This window comes from Zophobas morio, unplaced genomic scaffold, assembly GCF_036711695.1.
Source record: "Zophobas morio isolate AGI-343-1 ecotype UQ-CSIRO unplaced genomic scaffold, CSIRO_AGI_Zmor_V1 ptg000011l, whole genome shotgun sequence".
Taxonomy (NCBI): Eukaryota; Metazoa; Arthropoda; class Insecta; order Coleoptera; family Tenebrionidae; genus Zophobas; species Zophobas morio.
Window position 1 is genome coordinate 3966065 of NW_026972116.1, and position 20300 is coordinate 3986364.

General features: G+C 31.2%; 1 protein-coding gene across 4 annotated transcripts; it reads left to right on the forward strand.

Annotated features, from left to right (window-relative positions):
* Positions 1-205: 205 nt before the first annotated feature.
* On the forward strand, positions 206-18347 carry LOC135126684 (solute carrier family 22 member 21-like). Of its 4 annotated transcripts, XM_064052752.1 has the most exons (10): positions 685-750; positions 806-928; positions 15957-16067; positions 16292-16483; positions 16531-16738; positions 16786-16892; positions 16943-17097; positions 17149-17766; positions 17814-17992; positions 18042-18347. In XM_064052752.1, exons 4-10 carry the CDS (start codon positions 16332-16334, stop codon positions 18165-18167), a joined length of 1545 nt encoding a protein of 514 aa, XP_063908822.1. In that variant the 5' UTR covers positions 685-750; positions 806-928; positions 15957-16067; positions 16292-16331; the 3' UTR covers positions 18168-18347. The 4 variants fall into 4 exon arrangements, with proteins under 4 accessions (XP_063908823.1, XP_063908822.1, XP_063908824.1 ...); XM_064052753.1 differs by lacking the exons at positions 685-750; positions 806-928 and adding an exon at positions 206-287; XM_064052754.1 differs by lacking the exons at positions 685-750; positions 806-928 and adding an exon at positions 15655-15670.
* Positions 18348-20300: the final 1953 nt, after the last annotated feature.

Sequence of the window (20300 nt, forward strand, 5' to 3'; positions counted from 1 at the left end):
TTAAGTGAAACATCAACAATATCAATGACTTTACAGGAATTTTAAATTTTTTGATTCAAGGTTTTTCCATTGTCGATATTTTTAGACACACTTTAAAGTTACAGCTTTGAAAATTTATTTTTAATCTGGTAAGTACTTTTAGGTCAGAATTATTTGCCAAATAATGTACACGTGTTACAGGACGTTCTAATTTGAACAAAATGTGCTTAACTCTAAGAGTACGCGTTATGTTTTTGTGCTAGTTAGTTGGCTATGTGTCTAATAAAATTTCCACAATAATAACGAATGTAAGTCATAATATTCACTGCTTAACAAAATTGGCTGTATACTTAAAATAGTTTAACAATAGCAAATTACGCATGTTGTAAAATACAACGTAGTGTGGACCTACTGTTACCTACGAAAATGTCAGGAAGTTGGAAATTAACGTTAAATTCTAACTAGAAATTGATGACAAAGTTCATCAATAAACGATAATGTGGGTAAAGTTAGTAGTGGTGAGAAGAATTTACTTTACGTTTTACACTCATGCGATTATTATAAAGTCACAAGTCGTCGCAAGTGTTAAATGCACTATCGATAAATTCCGGAAAATTGTCTAAAAAATTAACGTCATCACAATCAATATTGTTTAAAACGCTAAGACGACCCTGAAAAATAATAGTCTTAAACGTAGCAATAAAAACATCAGTAAATACAATTTTTAAATTAAAGTGGTGGAAGTACTTGAAGTGCTAAAATAACGCCAAGGTATCTGTTATGCTGGATAATTTTTGTAATTGTAGGTTTCATGTTTTCTTTTAAGGAAAAAGTGGGAACAGAATTGTATATTTAAAAATATACATAAAACAATCCGTGTTAGTTCTGTGCCAATTAAAAGTTTCCTGTTCTCAGTAGTTGGATTAATGGTGAAACAAACTATTTTAACGTAAGTAACAAATCATTGTTCATTGTGCATTATTTTATAAACATCGTGATTGCTTGATTGCGCAGAATTTGTTTTAAAGAAGTTTACATAACACGACGATTACCTGAAACCGCATGTCATAAAACTAAAGTTCTAGGTATCGATAATAATAGATAATATGATGGTAATTGAAATTTTTATCACATTTTGTTAAAATCGTAATTCCTAACAAGTCTAATACATGCGTCAATTTATCTCATGAATTGCATGTGCAAACAGTGAAAGCCTGTTGGACACCTCTTTTTCGTCGAATTTAGTTATGTGATTATTATGATTGTCACAACATTGGAGAAAACCGGATTATCTAATAAATTATGTTCTAGGTTTTTCTTCTACTGATACCATGACTCATGATATAACATTGACCTTGCACATTAGACTTACTTAAAACGTCATGAGGGTTACTATCATTGCCTTTAGCTCTAATCTAAAATTTCTTATTACGGATAAAATGTTACAATTACTGTTTCTCTGTGCCTAAGAACCAGTTTTTGAATCGATAGCTATTGACAAAGCAAACAACTTTGTAACTATTTATTATTATTATTATTTTAAACATTAACCATGAGCTTAAATTCACCAGCGGTATATGAAGGCGCCTTTCGTATTGTTTAAAATTTTACAGAAGTGTGATTAATAAAAACAGAACAATATGCAAGCAGACAATGAATTTCAGTTTACAGTGTCGGAGAATATTTTAGATTAGTGGTAATAACGTTGGGTTTGGTTTGATTTTGTGAGTTTATAGACTCAAGTATCATTTGTGTAGCTCTGTTGTTTAGACAGTGGCACCCCTTCTTCAGTCTTTAATATTGATTTCAATTTTTAATGTCGACACGGCCATCGAATTAATTAAAATTTGTATTTGTAAAAATTTTAGTAACCTTCAGAATATTGGCGAACCGCATTACGAAAGGCCACTAAAATGAAAGCTTTGTTTCCTAGAAGACTCAATTAGCTTTTGTGATAGCTTAATATATAATTACAATGTTAATTGCTACGAAAGTAAACTTCCCAATTTTTTTGAAAAGTGAACTTCTTCGGAATTTATAGACAGACTATCTGTTTAAACATAAAACTACTTCATTAACTTCTGAATCATTGTTAATATCAGGAAAAACTTAAGGCTCACTCGGGGACATATTTAAACATAAATATCTACAAATGCAAACAAAATTTACGATCGATGTTTGTTTCATATATAAACATTTTAACCATAGATTTGTTATAATTTCCCTCTTCTTGAAGTACAGTTAAACGAACCGAACCACTGATATACCACAAGCACAAACTCATAATATTTTGGATAGGATTTATCCAGCAAAATTTTGAGATGACGTCATAGATTTTTCGGGGCTTAAATACATCAATTTTAATTAGTGATTTAATATGCTTACGATAACTTTCAAACTTTTGAAATATTTCAGACTATTCGATTTTCTGTTTATAAGTTATATATTGTAAAATGCTATTTTGAATTTTATTCCTAACATGTGGATGTCTAGCGTAAAATATCAATGCGAATTCATATATATCGCAAGTGCAGCATTATGTTATTTTATAAAATTTAAATAGCACTTATTGTGCAAAATTTACTAAATTATGGTACGGAAAATCAAAAAAATTTTGGTTGGCGTTTTACCATCAGCTATTCTTAAAATACATTTTGCAATTTCAAAACAATCGGTCCAGTAGTTTCGGAAACTATCTGTCTAATCCAATCACAAACAGATCACAGATGACAGGCGGACAGACAAGCAAACAGAAACATTGCAAAATATATGTTACTGATAGCTAATTGGCCACTTTTAATGTGAAATTTTGTTAAACAAATTATTTGATTACTAGGGTCTTTTTGAGTACCACAAATTCGTGAAATGTATGGTAAAGTTAATCAGAACGTAACTTTTGTGACATTTCTTAAGTCAAAGAAATTACGTACCTCTACGTGCTTGCAACTTCATCGTATTAACTGGGATACTTCCCTAATGTAGTTTCTAAGTGTATCTTACCGAGCATAGATTTTATTAAATCAGTAAGTACACAAACTATTCGGCAGAATATTGCTTTGTTATTAGGTATAAATCTGTTTTAAGCCTACCGTGTAGACGTTAAAAAGATAATCAGAATTTGTCTGATCGTTCCCATCAAAAATTGCTGACGTTATCTCGAAATTTTTACATGTAAATCGTATGTCAAATGTGCATAATATAGTGTGATTGTGGTTGGTACCTATTAATTTACCCCCTTTTGTAATTTGTACCTGTACTTTTGGAAAAAAAGAATATTATCCTCAACATTTTTGCAACAACGCGTATATCAGTTTGGATAGATGCAGTATAATACCAATAGTAGCAGTATTATATTCCCACATTTTTGGGAAATTGGAGTGAGCCGTTTCTGATTTAATCAATAAAATATTTTGATTCATTCCTTAACTTTTTTGAGTCACATGTATAAGCAATTCTAAAAAAATGAATGCAATGGTAAATCACAAGCAAAGACATCAATAAATATATTTTGGTTCAAAATTGCCACGCTTACGATAACTTTAAAATGTCTGGATATCTGGGTAAAAACTCTACACATGTAGGACTATGTTATTTTATACAACTTAAAACCCATTTACTATGTACAACTTTGAGGTGACGTCACCACATAATTAATGGGGATAATAAGCGAAATTTTGGTTAGCATTTTATGACTAGGTATATGATATTCCTAACATACATATAAAATTGTACAAGAAAATTTTACTTAACTTAGCAGCTACAAAACCGATTGTTCTAAAATTATATACGTGATAGTTATGATAAATCAGAAATTACAATTAATTTGTTTGTCATTTCCAAAATTTTAGAAAAATATAGAAAATAATGTGCATCCATTCATGTTCACCAGTATTTTTAATTTTCTACTTGTAGATTTTGAAAAATCCTCAAGTGTACAACAAAACTTTACAATTTAACTTAGAAACTATATAATTATTTGAAATTTTATACGGTTTTTAAAATTGTTGTGACAAAGGTAAATTGTCGTCATCTTAAAACTGTTTGAAATTTATAAGGAAACTGGAGCATCACTTCCTTTACTTGAGATTTAATAATATATCGATCTTTTCAATACTAACAATGGAAGGTGTAGCAAAATAAATAAATTTGTAAAAAGTATACAGTGTGTCTTAATACCTATAAAAAGAACTTTGAAATTTGTTAAAATTAATTTAATCATTATCGAACAATAATTATTAAAGTTTGTCCTTTTGTCCTTATATAAAGTTATCATATTTTTTTTAAATAAATGTTTTTTAAAAAATATATGCGCTCTACTACTGAATATGTTTTTGTTTTTAAATGCGAAACAGATGTTTCATTTTCCCAAAATGCCTAAAACACAGAACTATTTTTCATTTTAATATACAGGGTGGGTTACTAAGCGCGTGGTCCTCGATATCTCAATAATTATTACTCCTATTAGAGAAAGAAACAAGTACGGTTACTTTGAGCGGCATATAATAAAATTATTTACAGTTTTAGTTTTTTAACAAAGAAACGGTTTACATAACACATTGATATAAAGGTATTTTTAACATTTGTGTTGAAATATTTTATGGGGAGATATTGAAAATGAAAATCTTAATATACAGAGTGTTTATAAAAAATTATATTACAGTTTTGGAATATCGATGTTTGAGTCTTTGATTTCAGTATTTTATTACTGCACCTTCCTCTAATTGTTATTCCCTTTGTTTCAATATGTCAAAGTAGTGAATATTGCAAAAACTATCAATATTCGACACAAAAAACAGTTTTTATAAAGTAATATGCTATAGTAAAATACAGGAAGTTTTAGGTTTGACAAAAACATATTATACCGATATTTGAAAATTATAGGTGGTATATTTTAGAATTTTTTATATACATTGTAAGACTCAATTTTATTAATAACACAACAAAACGCCCAGCTTTGTTTATTTGTCGATGAAATATATTAAAAATTGGTCTAAGTTTCGCTCGCACTTGAACTCAAACATTCAAACAAATTCTGTCTTAGAAAAAAAAAAGCCGCAGAAGGTAATCGCATCTACGACCTTCGCGTGGCGAGAGGACACGCTAACCTATACCAAGCCGGGCAATTGTAAATCCTCTACTTAAATTAATCTAAAATGTCGTTAGTCAATTTAGATTTTTTTGCTAAAATCCGGAAAAATGGGAAAACTCAACGGGGATTCATAAACCACATACATGAGTATCTTATTTCATAAAATTTAAATGTTATTTATTATGAAAAATTTGTGGTGACGTCATCACAGTGTTGGTGAGGATGATTAGACAAATTTTAAAGGGTCCAGTATTTCCGGAATTTATCTCTCTAATAAAATTCGCACCAGACAGATATACGGAAACAGGAGATCTATTTTTTCGTATTCTAGGATTTTGAAATATAGAGAAAACATGAAAGTAGTCAATCGTCCGATGAACCCTACTACAGCACTCCCTTTACTTACGCATTGCTAAAATTTAATCACATGGCAATCTGACAGTGGAGTTTTAAAAATCAATTATTATTATAAAGCCTAAGAGGAGGCTGTTCAGCGTATGTAAATAACTATTATTGTGTGCTACTCAAACAACAGTGTAATCTGTGCTTTTTTTTTCTATTCGTAATAATTAATCGAGGAGCGGATACTTAGTAACTCAGCCGGTATATAGCAGTTACCACAGTTACCTTTTATAATTTGTTTGTGAAACTGAACTATTACCAACGTAACCTAAGGAAGTAAGTATTATAATATCATGAAAATGGGTACTTTCATGTCTTCTCGACGTTTGATGGCCTCTGGTGTATCAAAAGTAGGTCTCGCGTTTCTGTTTGCGTGTCGTCTAATTGTCGTCTATGTCGATTTTTATTAGACATATTATCTCCGAAATTACAGATCGATTGGTGTCAAATATTATATGTAGATTAGAAATAGCGTGTAGATGGTAAAAACTAACCAAAATTTGTCTAATCATCCCCACCAACAATTTAATAACGTCATCTCAACATTTTGCTTAGTACAAGCCATATAAGATATACATTTTATAAAATAACATATATATTCCAGTACGCGTAATTTATGAATTTGCCTTGATTTTGTTTGTTCTTATTATATTTTTCATTATTCAATATTTCTCGTCTTAAAGCTGGCCTTTAAATACATAACACCAACCATACGAGACCCGGGGCATCTTTGCATCTGAAGGGTCGGAGTCCGAAGGGTGTAAATAACCTTGGACCCATTTTTTTGTATAAAGAAAATCTTTTTTTCAATTACAAAAGTCTAGCAAATATTTTTTGCATTAAAAAAATCGGGGAAGTTCTTGCTTCCTTTTCTGAATATATGGTTACTTAAAATAATAAGTTTGTATCAAAACAAAATCGAGTCCTCGATAGCAGAGGGGCCGTAACAATCCACTGTTTTCTTTGATATTTCGAATTTCGATGTATATGGTTGTTACAAATGACACCTTATTTAGAACTGCATATGCAGAATGATTAAAAAAAATTAATGAGAAAAGCAGAAAATTTGGGAATATAGTACTGTTATTGTTAACATTACACCCATCTAAATATGTATCCTTGCTAGAATTCCCATTGCAAAATTTTGTAATGGAGAAAATTCACTTGAAATAGGCAAATAGGATGCTCCTTTACCATTACTTTACTAAAGACATATCTTTATTTTAACTTACAGGTGGTTATCATAAAAGGAAAATAAATTTCGTAGAAATCAAATTTTATAAATCTCCGAAACAGTTTGGAAAGTTGTACTGTACTTGTGGCGAGGGAGATTATGTCGAAATAATCTTCGACCAGTTTTTTTTTAATGTAGTAGTTAAAATTATCACATAATAACCACACTATTCCAGAATCGTAATAGTTTGGGTTAAGAAATCGCTGCAACTACAGTGGGAATATTTCAAACTAGTGTCGAAAGGGATGCATTAGACCCTACAAGTAAAGAACATTTCCAAAAGTATTACACTTATATTGTAATTTAGGGGCCATTCATATTTTTGCATATATCTAATCATTGAGCTGTTCAATTGAAAAAACATTTAGAGAAGGCGTTGGGATTTCATGTGACACAAACGGCATGTCTGTTCTTATAACATCCATTTGGCAGAAGCATAATCTGTTATATGCTATTTGTTATAAGAACAGACATGCCGTGTGTGTCAAATGATATTCCAACGCCTACTATGAGTGATTTTTCAATTGAACACCCGTTAGTTTCTCATATTGATTCATATCGTTAAAATAGCAACTCAAAAGTTGCAGATGATATCACTGACCGGATTGATGTCTGCAGAACCGTTTACTACTAGCATCGTTACCAGAGAGGTTTAAACAAGATTTTAGAAAAATTGAAACTTCAGTGTTAGTCAAAACAAGTAGTCTTATAAACCACCAAGATTACCAATTTATCCCTCAGTGTTCAAGATGACCCTCAAAATACAAAAGCAAGTAGATGTTTCAAAATTTCCTGAAGTATAAGTATTGTTCAAACATAATTAATTACAGATTAACAAAATATAAATTTTTACAGGACTAGTCTTGTCACGAAGTCCTTTCTTTACTAATCTGACTAAAAAGAACTTCGTAGCCTTAAAACTATATATCTATACCATATAATATACTATACTAATAAATATGATACACTAATATTATATACCAAAGAACTCAAGTCGAGTAATCCTGAGTACAAAGTTTGACAACTTAGATCAAGTCGATCATTTGTCGTATGTAAATAACTTTTAAGCCCAAATATTTTTCTAATCTTTAGAGTTGAAAAACAAAGGCCTTTGTTAATGCTGCTGTTGCATTAATGCTGTAGATAACTAAAACAACATAAAACAAGGTCAACTATTTTGAAGTTACGAAATGACTTTAATTTGTTGCGTGTGTGTTTACGTTTAATTAGGAGCAAATTGGAAAGTTTTATTGAAAATTCGACTCCCGAAATAGAAAAATAATTACGTGAGAGACAGGTTTAAAGTATTATTGTCTGAAAATTAAAAAACGGATTATATTCAAAATAGTGAAACGAATAATTTATTTAATATTGGTCCTTTAGTAATACAAATATATACATATAATTTTATTGTTAATAGTTGTTACTATCCATATAATATGTTACAACATCTATGTGGTTCCTTGGTAATTCTGTCAGTATTTAGAGTATTCTGTAGGATTAGTAGTTATTTATCATTAATCATTATCAATTTGTCGATTTAACAAGAATATTGTAAGTAAAAAATACTTTATAAGTAAAAACAGACTTGTTGTTGGGTAAAATAGCAAAGTAACAAGAAATAAATTTGTCATGACGTTATAATCATGACACTCTAGTAATGATATTTCCTGTTTTAAATCTTATCAGCACGAAATATTTTAAATCGTAAACACATCTATACAAAAGATCCTGCATGAATAATAATAAATAATAGGTTCACGGCGTATATGAAAATACCTTTTTAACAAACAATTATTATGTATTCAACCAGTGAGCAATTTATCACACTTATGTAAAGGATGGATACCACGATATTCAACATTTTGTGGTCAAGTAGCTTCATAATTCACGTCTGACGCATCGAAAATCATTTATAATCTGCCACATTACGGCACGATTTCAGATTATGGCACGATTTGTCGTGCGATAAAGCGGTGTCATGGAAACACAATGGTACACCATAGAGATTTTTCACAAGATGATGGAATTGTTTGAAAAAACGTCATAGCAGCCAACAGGAATTGCCATTTGTATTTTTGTTAACGTGAAAATAAAACTGCGACTTAAAACCGATGGTCTATTACCGCTACATCGATCACAAAATAGTGTATGATATATATGATACCAAAAATGTTACATTACAGTCAATAAATCAGTCAAGGACCTTACGGCCGTTAAGTCATGTGTTTTGATAAAGATACATTATAAAAAAAAACATACATTTGAATGAAATCGTACCTGGTGCTACCTTAAACACAAATGGTTTCAAAATAACTAAATAATGAGATTTTTATGTTCTAATTACGTCAAGTTTCAGGTTAGATAACTTACGTAATTTAAAAAAACTTTACTTTACAAAAATAAGTACGCACAGAAACAAAATAACCTGAATGCTTGAGTATTTGGTTAAAGGAATGACGTTTTTGGTCAATATAATAGCCATTATGTCCAAAGAACTGTAATTTTTTACAAAAATCTGCAATATCTCATTTTTCGTTCTAAAACAGCTCAAATAGCATTAATTATTATTATTAAACCATTTCAACACGAAAAACGGGGAGGTTGGTATTACTAAATATATTAAGAAGGGACTGCGATAAAAGGAAAACTTCAAATTACAATAAACTACGACATACCTTTCTACTGACATTCTAATTTTGAAAATGACACTATGTCAGCCCCGAACGTGTTTGTTTGTCCGATGGACAAATCTAATCGGTTTTGTTATTTGACATGAAGCATTCTGTTTTGGTTATCGGGTGGTCGTAGATGACGTTTGTAGGCTAACCCATAGTGGAAAGACTAAAACTTTTCACAGTACAGAATTTAGCTGTAGATTCAAGCACCGCGATACAGTATACGGAAGCAAATTATAGTGAAAAAGATTAGACCGAGTTAACTGAAAAATATTACGACAACTGTAACTGATTGGTCGAAAACTTTCAAAAGAGAAGTAAGTCATTAATTAGAATTATATTATAAATAAAACAAATTAGAGACATAAAGAAGAAAGCAGCATTATATATGTGAAAATTTTGGAGTTTCTTGTTTAAACAAAATATGGAGTGGGGAGAATTAAAGGCTATTAAGAATTTAAAAAACTGACGAGAATTTTAGGAACCTAATCATCCATGAGAACACAACAAGCATAAGAATTTAGAAACTCAGCTACCTAAATCAAATTTAAAACTTTCCCTGATGACCAATGACGTAGTCGCAACACGACTGGAGTGAAATTCAAAGTAGAAACTACATTTCAGGGGTAAAATCAATAGTTAGTAGTTGAAGTGGGTACCTGTACACAATCTGACAGTTCGAAACAGTGACAGCTTACGACCACATGGAAGCTGGAACCATTTATTAGCGTCATATGAGTTGTATGAAGACTAAGAAATTTCCAGAACTGCGAAACAGGTTCGGGTGATTATTCATAATTACATACTATGTATATAATATTCTCAAATCAGTCAGAGTTTACTTGCCAATTAAACAGTAACGATGACAGTAGTACCGCAACAACACAAGGTATACCCTTCAAGTAGTATCACTGCAAGCAATTTTTATTATTTTAATTTTAGCCGAAATCTTGTTAATTAGAATAAACTAAATTCTCTTCGATTTACCAATAAATGCGACAAACATTTCATTTCAATTTTGAATCTCGATGGCAATATTATACACAGTTACCTTTAAAGATTACCACTTATCAGTGCATTTTAAAAGTAAAATCGATAAAAAACTCAAAATTTTTTTACGTTCCTAGGGTAAGCTAAAGAGGTACTGTAATAATATTGTAATCCGAGGAATGGCTACTTTCATGTTTTCTCGACGTTTCATGGCTCCTAGAGTACAAAAAGTAGATGTCGTGTCATCCAACTGTGTCGATTTTTGTTACGTTTGTCAATTCAGTAGTTTTGTCTCCTAAATTACCTAAATTGATTGTTGTCAAATTTTACAAGTATGTTAGTAATATGTTATAGATGGTAAAACGCTAACCTAAATTTGTCTGACCATCCCCACCAACAATGGGATAACGTTATTTCCACAATTTACTACAGTAAAAGTTATTTAAATTTTATAAAATAACATACTCAAAAAATTAATGAATGAGTCATTCTATTTTATTGGTCAAATCAAGAATGGCTCATTCCATTTTTTTGAAAATTTGCGTATATAGTACTGTTAAGGCAGAACCACACCTTTCGAAAATATATGATAAATAACCCAAAACGCCATCCCAAATTTCCACTTCACATGAGCATTTCAAGAGACGGACGATACTTATCATCACATAAAAATCTCTGGAGCTCCATTTAATTTTTGAAAATTGCGACTAGTTTATTTAAAAAATAAATAATAATAAAAGATTAAAATGTAATATTGGATTTTGCGGGAAAGTTTTGAAGTATTTTGGTCTGAAAATTTGGTCATCTTGTAGAGAATTTTATTACGAATGGAACTATGTTTTTCGTTTGTTCATAGAATTATCATATTTTAAGTTATAAAAAAAAAAACGGGAGAAATAAATTGCAATAAATTTCTCGGGCATTAACTTGCTTATACCAATGTCCGTAAAAACTAGGTTAGTATTACACTGCACCTACTCAAATTGAAGAACGTGTCCTGGCTGAAATGTTGATGACGTTATCACAAAATTTGGTTGTGAAGAAACTCACATGGAACATACGAATAGCATGCTTCTTTACCTGTACCTTAAAAAAAGTAAACACATATATTTATTTTAACTTATAGGAGTTATTATTATGAAAAATAGAAAATTCCCAAAATTATTTTTTATGATTTTAGGAAGAATCTCTATTTGTTCGCATGTACTTCAGAGGCAAGGAAACTTCTGTCTAAATTATTTTATATCATTGTTGCTGAATAAAACAGCAGTAAAATGAATCAATTAACTGTTAGTAATCGTTGCTAGCTGCAAAGAATAATTTACAATGAATAGTTATGTATTAAAACGATATACACCAGAACCATCTTCACCAAAGCAGCAATATTATCTTCATACACAAAATTACTAATGAATATTTACAATGATTATCTGAAAATTGAATTGCCACTTTCATATTTTCTCGACGTATCATGACCTCTAAAGTTGGAAAAAAGTGGTCCCCTGTTTCCGTCTGTCTGTCTGTTTGTCTGTATCCGTTTTTACTAGACAAGTAATCTCCGAAACTACTCGACCGATTGTTGTCAAATTTTGTATGTCTATTAGGAATATCATATATATGGCTAAATACTAACTAAAATTTGGCTAATCGTCATCACGACGATGATGTCATCTTCAAAATTTATAATAAAAAGTTTTTTTTAATTTCATAAAGTAAGATACTCCTGTGCTTGTGATGTGTGAATCCGTATCGAATTTTCACTCTGTCCATTCACAATTTTTGGAAAAAATTCAAAGCTGAATAACAATATTTTGCAACATAACTTTGAAACTGCAAAACTGAATGCTCTGATATCTTGTAAATATTTTAGGGTTATGATAATCATGATAAATCGTTAAGCAAAATTTATTCGTTTATCCTCTCCCAAAAAAGTTGATGACGTCATCTCAAAATTTTGCTGAATAAATCCTATCCAAAATGTGCAAAATACAATTATTTACTTCTGATTTATCACTGCATTAAAAGCTTTTAAGTTCCTTATACAGGGTAACTAATAAAAATTAATGAAAAAGTTAGTCTATTTTATTGATTAAATCGGCAATGGCTGACTCTGCTTTCCCGAAAATTTGGGAATACAATACTGTTATCATTAGTGTTACACTGCACTTGTCCAAGGTGATATATCTGTCTTTGCAAAAATGTTGATGACATCATCACAAAATTTTGTTAAGGGAAAACTCATTTGGAACGTACGCCCAGCACGCTTCTTTACACTTACGTTGCACATACATCTTTACTTTAACTTATAAGGGTTTTCATTAACAAATAAAATTCGCATAAACATAATTTTATAATTTTTCAAAAAGGCTGGATTTGTTTCATTATATTTTCGGGGCTAGGGAGGTTCTGTCGATAGAACTTTTTTATAACTGTAAAACACCACCCTGTGTTAAATAATCTTTTATTATTAAACCACAAATAAAGGATCATGTCACACAGCGATTTACTATATTCACAAAAACATTAATGTGTGTGCAAAATTTTGAGCAATCGGTTGCGTAGTTTCATCATTACAATGTAAAATTTTGCTGTACGCTTTTAAACTGTTTTCCAAAATCCCATATTATACACAAGTTTAAAAATAGCGTTGATCAGTAAATCACAGGTCCAGGGGCTATTATTTTACACATGTTAAGTAGGATTTCCTTCAAAAAATTTTTAGTTAACGTTATCAAATTGTTGGTATATTTGAAAAAATCTGCTAAGCCAGGAATTCAAGCAAAGTTTCAAGTAGCCACAATGAATATTCGAAATATTTGTCTGATTCCATATTTTTTAATTAGTTTTTTACTTCCCGAGCGTAAGCAAAGGAAGTATTGTAATCGAGTCCGTCGGCCGACTCTCTACTTTTACGTTTTCTCGATCTTTCATGACCCCTAGAAGACGAAGAAATAGGTCTCCCGTTTCCGTCTGTCTGTCCGTCTGTCCGTCTGTCCGTCCGTCTGTCCGTCTGTCCGTCTGTCCGTCTGTCCGTCTGTCCGTCCGTCTGTCCGTCTGTTGTCCCGGATTTTTATTAGACAGATAATCTCCGAAAGTACTCGACCGATTGTTGTGAAATTTTGTACTTATATTAAGAATATCATGTAGATGGTAAAACGCTAACCAAAATTTGTCTAATCATCCCCACCACTAATGCGATGACGTCACTTCAAAATTGTACATAGTAAATGGGTTTTCAATTGTATAAAATAACATAGTCCTACACATGTAGTTTACAACTCTGAATCGACTTTTCACCCGAAACGTCCAGATTTTTGAAAAAAAAATCAAAATTATAAAACAACATTTTGAAATTTAATTTTTAATCTGCTAACCAGAATGCTTTGAAATGTTGCAGATGTTTTAAGGCTATAAAGAGCATCATAAATCTTTAGTCAAAAAATATTTGCTTATCCCCTCCAAAAACTTGATGACGTCAGCTCAAAAGTTTGTGGAATAAATCATATCTAAAATGTACAAAATATGATGAGTCTGTACTTGTGATCTATCACTCCATTCATATTTTTTGGATTTGCATATACAGGGTGACTCAAAAAAATTAATGAATGCGTAAATATATTTTATTGATTTAATCAGGAACTACAAAACCGAATGCTCTGAAATCTTGCAGATGTTTTAAGGTCATAAAGAGCATAATAAATGTTTAGTCAAAATATATTTGCTTATCCCCTCCAAAAACTTGATGACGTCAGCTCGAAAGTTTGCCGAATAAATCATATCTAAAATGTACAAAATATGATGAGGCTGTACTTGTCATTTATCACTCCATTCATATTTTTTGGATTTGCATATACAGAGTGACTCAAAAAAATTAATGAATGCGTAAATATATTTTATTGATTTAATCAGGAACTACAAAACGGAATGCTCTGACATCTTGCAGATGTTTTAAGGTTATAAAGAGCATAATAAATGTTTAGTCAAAATATATTTGCTTATCCCCTCCAAAAACTTGATGACGTCAGCTCGAAAATTTGCCGAATAAATCATATCTAAAATGTACAAAATATGATCAGTCTGTACTTGTGATCTATCACTCCATTCATATTTTTTGGATTTGCATATACAGGGTGATTCAAGAAAATAAATGAAAGCGTAAATTTACTTTACTCACACACACAATAGGCATGCAGTCGTCAAGTTTCCGACAGCGAGGGAAGTACTGTCTAAACTCTTTAGACCAATTTTTTGTTATGCCTTGCTTTGACATGGAATAAATATCGATTTTCGGTAACAGCGGTTAAATCGTTTATCAGTTTAATTGTACATAGTAACAATACATTTATATTTTAGCAGTTATCTAATTACGGGCCAATCTCACGTTGATTTAGTGACGTTGCAAAACGAGGTTGCTTTGGTAATGTTTCAAACACCCAATAGAAATTTAGCTTTTCGCGACATCACCACAGCAACGCCGTTTTGCGACGTTGCTAAATCAACTTGAAATTGGCCCCTAATACCTCTAAAATCTAAATTTATTTGTCAAACCGTTTACAAAATTTACGTAATTCAAAGAAATTGCGTTTTATTTTATACAATAATTATAGTGCCATTTTGTAATAGTGTTTAAAATTTATTGTACCAAGTTCTATTGTTTGTCTGAAGTACTTTTTTATTAGCACATTATAAAATTTGAGTAATAATTAAAGCTATTTGTTTTTGAATAAACTATTAGAGCTGATTCTCAATGATCGTATTGTTTTCAAAGCGTGTAAAGAATTTATATGCATAAAACTTCCACACCATTCTTTAATGAGTCCTGCTGTTAATCGACGTTTTAATTATAACTATTTCAGCAAAGTATAAATCGCCTGAATTCTGGAATCGTCATTAGTGTTTTAAAAGTGAATAATAAGCGACAGAGAATAAAATTGCGGCTGAATTTAAAGCACATGGTTGTGGTTATGCATATTAAATGTCTTCTGCAATGAAAAATCATTTCAATGAAATTCATCGAAATAAACTTATTGTAACAAAACAATAGTTTTGTGTTGCTGTTTGCAGAAATAACTGTGATACATAAAGAATACTGGATGTCATAATGACGTCATGCAACTAAACAAAGAGTATGTATGTAAAACGAAGTTCGTGTACGGTTTGCATACCGTATAAATAAAACCTCAAAGAATGTTTCTTTACTCATAAATGAGATTTAAATTTCACTACTACTCTTATGAATATGTGTAGTTTGCCCACAGACTGAATACTACTTACTGAAAATTAACGTCCATTTATGCAGTTAGTTTTTTACCTGATGATTTATTTGTCAATAATTATTGTATACACTTAACAGTTAGTTTTGTGTTACCGTGTAACATTAATTTTTAATTCAATAATGAGTATTTAGTACCAGACATGTATAAATATTTAATTAAATAGAAGCCGTACTTTAATTGACTGTATATTTTGCTTAGGAAAATCACATGAATTTTCTTAAAAAAAATCCTAACAAAATTAAATGCTACTTTTAACACATCCTTATTAATTAAAATTCATCTGACTTCAATTCTCATTATATTTGCAGATAAGTATGTCCTTCCGTTAAGGTCAACTAAGATTGAAACTCGTGCCTAATGTCTGAACCTGTCCGCTCGACGGTGACCAACAATAGCACTTTTTGAGCACATATATCCAGGTAATGCCATTTTTTGCAGTACTTGAAATCCGACATCACTGTTCCGAGATTGCGCTTGTTTATTCAATTAGAAATAAATGATTTGCTCATACCGTCGCGTTATACTCACAACGTGAGCCAGAAGCTATAAACAACCGGTTTAATTTTTTTTTAATCGGTTTCAAATAAAGCAAACAATTTATTCAGTTTGCATGTGCATTTTTTACTGAATTAGTCTGTTTTAGTTTGCGGTGCTAGTAACACACGCGTCTTCAGCTGGTAAAAATGAAGAAGTTCGATCTCGACGAAATACTTGTGTCTTTGGGGGGATGGGGAAAGTTCCAAAGTCTCTATTACCTCGTACTGTGCAGTGCTATTATCTTCTCAGTTTTTCCTGCGATGAATTATATTTTTATCGCCAGAGACATCAAATACAGGTGAGTTTTTTTCATGTCTAATTTTTTATTTAACACTTTGTCGATAGGTGCAAAATTGATTCCTGTGATAAAGAAAATGGGCAGTTTAACCCCGACTGGCTGGAAAACGCAGTTCCTTTTGAACAACATATACCTAGTAAATGTTCTTACTACGAACCAGAAGAGAATTCCACATGTAGTAATTTTAATTTAACAAAAATCTTACGGTGTGATGATTACGTTTACGAGAGGGACGAAACTACCCTTGTCCATGACGTAAGTTTTCGTTTTACATATTTACAATTTTGATAAACAGTTTTTAGTTTGACATTAAATGCGATGAGAACTTGTGGAAATTAACCATAATTGGAACTATCAATGTCGTGGGAAAATTACTGTGTCTTCCTCTCGCTGGATTTTTCTCTGACCGGTAATAAAAATTATATTCTAAAAAATCTTACTTGAAATAACGAATTTTAGCTTTGGTAGAAAATCGATGATTATTGTTAGTGTGTTTTTAAGTACAGTAATAGGTTTGATAAGATCGTTCTCATTTTCTTATTACATGTATATAGGTCTGGAATTTCTCAACACGGTTGTTGGTTCCGGAGTATACAGTGGAGCTTTCATTTTAGGTATGGTGATCAGTTTATACAAGAGAACATATTAACATAATTGTTTTTTAGCTCTTGAACTCGTTGATTCCAAACGAAGAAATCTGGGGAACAGTATTATTTGTTTAGCTTTTACCGTAGGTCACATCCTTCTTGGTGTGGCGGCTTGGGTGTCTCCTACATGGCAGTTTATGACCCAAATAACGTACGCACCCGGAATTTTAGTCACGTTGTTGCTGTGGTTCACCCCAGAATCAGTGAGGTGGTTAATTTCCAAAAACAAGAATGAAAAAGCGGAAAAAGTTCTAAAAACCATCGCCAAAGTCAACGGAAAAGAATTAACGGAAGAAACCATCAAAAACATTCCTTATATTGAACAGACAGACAAAGCAGAAGAGAATGAAACAATTCCTTTAATGGCAATTCTTCGAAAGAAGAGCCTTCTCATACGCATCATCCACTGCTCGTTCACTTGGATATGCTGCAACTTTCCCTACTATGGTTTAACCATCCAATCAGTGGCTTTATCTCATGACATATATGTAAATTATATGTGTGTATCCGTTGTTGAAATTCCTGCATACATATTAGCCTACGGCTCTTTGGACCGCATCGGAAGAAAAAAGACTCTTGCTTTGAGCTTAATTTTCACAGGAATTGCGTGTATTAGTGTGGATTTTATTCCAGCAGGTAAACTCTATGCATTGAAAGAACAAATAGCAAAAACAGTATTTTAGGGAGTCCCCTAGCTCTGGTGGTTTTCCTTTCCGGGAAGCTCTTCGTCACAGTATCTTATATGACAATTTACATTTACACAGCCGAGTTGTTTCCAACCAGCTCAAGACATTCCGCATTCGCAGTATGTTCCATGTTTGGTTGCGTCGGGTCTATGTTGGCACCTCAAGTGCCTTTGCTGGTGAGGCTAAAGTAATTTTGTTTTAATGAAGCTAAAAATCCTTTTTCAGGCAAAGGTGTATAAACCTCTTCCTCTTATGGTGTTCTCTGCAATGGCATTTACAGCCGGGTTCCTCTCGTTTTTGTTTCCGGAACAGAACGAGGGTAAAAATCCTGATGAAATAGACAAATCCTGAAATCAATTATTTAAGTAATAGGTAGTTGATTATGTAAATATATTATATGCAGTAAAGAAAGTAATTACGAAGCTGATTGTGTACGTTAGTGCATATTATTTAATTTTACTCAGTTATGAGTAGTATTATTATAAATTAATTTTTTATACAAATGAAATAAATTTATTTAAAAAAGACTAATTATGATTTTACACTTGTAATGGATTTTTCACGGTCGTTATTCAATACCCTCTTAAATTATATCACAGTGTTTGAACCTTGAATCATTTCGTAATTTTATCATTATAACTTCATTTAAAAACAGGGAAAACTCAATTTGGTTCTTCCTATTCCTGGTACAATTTGAAAAGAAATATTGAAAAATTAAATTTTTAACATAGTAAATTCATGCGTTTAGTTTTACTTGTAGTCCCTAAATTTGAATTATTTTTACAGTATTTGTTTAATATCAGCGATTATTATCAATAGATTGCGATCCAAATTGTTTTACTCATAAATGACTGTTTAATAAATTATTATCCCTTGTATATGCCATAGTTTTAATTATTTTTCCAAGCAGTGTTTAGACGTTTTACTGTTGTCAGAATACACAAAGGTAAGGGGACAATGTAAAAGGAGCGGAAATCATTTCTGTTAGTATATTAAATATAACGGTCCAAATACCATAAATGTTTTAGTAGTCGTTTCTACCGCATTTTTTTCGGCGTAAAATATTCAGCATCTTTTCGATCTGAATTTTTTTCTGAAAATTTGCTTACTCTAATGAATTATTTTTATGCACTCAATTTATAGTTTTGTACTATTACTTCCAGGACGTAAGCTAAGGAAGTATTGTAAGCGAGTCCATTGGACGACTGACTGCTTTTATATTTTCTCGATGGGTCATAGACCCTAGAGTACGAAAAAATGAGTATCTCGTTTCCGTCTATCTGTCTGTCTGCCAATTTTTATTAGACAGATAATCTCCGAAACTACTGGACTGGTTGTTGTCAAATTTTGTATTTATATTAGGAATATGATGTGGATGGTAAAATACTAACTAACCTTTGCCTATTCATCCCGACTAATAATCTGATGACGTCACGTCAAAATTGCGCATAGTAAATGGGTTTTGAATTGGATCAAATAACGTGTAGTTCATATTCCGTATTAGTTTTTACCCGAAACGTTCAGATTTTCGGAAAAAAAATCAAAAGTCTATTTTTGCAATTTAATTTTGAATCTGCAAAGCCGAATGCTTTGAAATTTTGCAGATGTTTTAAAGTTATCATAACCATGGTAAATTTTTAATCAAAATATATTTGCTTATCCCCCCCCCCCACAAAAAATTCACCTCAAAATTTTGCTGAATGAATCCCGAATATCTAAAATGTGAAAAATATGATGAGTCTGAGTTGAGATTTATCACTACTTTCATAATTTTTAGATTTGGTTATACAGGGTGACTAAAACAAAATGAATGAGTCAATTTATTTTATTGAATAAATCAGGAACTGCAAAGCCGAATGCTCTGAAATCTTGCAAACGTTTTAAAGTTATCGTAACCATGATAAATCCTTTATCAAAATGTATTCATTTATCCCCTCCTAAAAAAACCATGACGTCATCTCAATATTTTGTCAAATAAATCCTCTCTGACTTGTGCAAAATATTATAACTCTACTATACTTGTCATTTATTATTACATTCACTTTTTTTTAGTTTGCTTATGCAGGTGGCTAAAAAATTAATGATGAATCGATTTATTTTATTGACGAAATCAAGAACGACTCACTCCATTTTCCCAAAACTTTGGGAATACAATACTGTTATTGTTAATATTTCACAGTACACCAATCCAAGTTGATATACGTTACATTTACTTTAACATTGCATATTTCCATACCACGTTCATTTCAACTTACTCATTAAATAAATGAAATTCGTGAAATCAAATTTTATAGTTTTTCCAAATGGCTGGATATGTTTCATTGTACTTCAGGGAAGCTCTGTCAAAACAACTTTCGACCAATTTTTTGGTTTACAGATCAAAGTTGTGGTGATAAAAAAGATTTCTGGGTTCCTCTTTAATTGAAATATCAATGTCAGTCAGAGTAGATTAGCACCAGTAGGTTAGAATAATGTAGGTCAATT

Coding starts and splice junctions, on each gene's coding strand:
- LOC135126684 (XM_064052753.1), top strand. CDS start 16,332: ATGAAGAAGTTCGATCTCGACGAAATACTTGTGTCTTTGGGGGGATGG. Junction 17,098..17,148: donor CAGTGGAGCTTTCATTTTAG/GTATGGTGATCA, acceptor ATTGTTTTTTAG/CTCTTGAACTCGTTGATTCC. Junction 17,767..17,813: donor TGTGGATTTTATTCCAGCAG/GTAAACTCTATG, acceptor ACAGTATTTTAG/GGAGTCCCCTAGCTCTGGTG.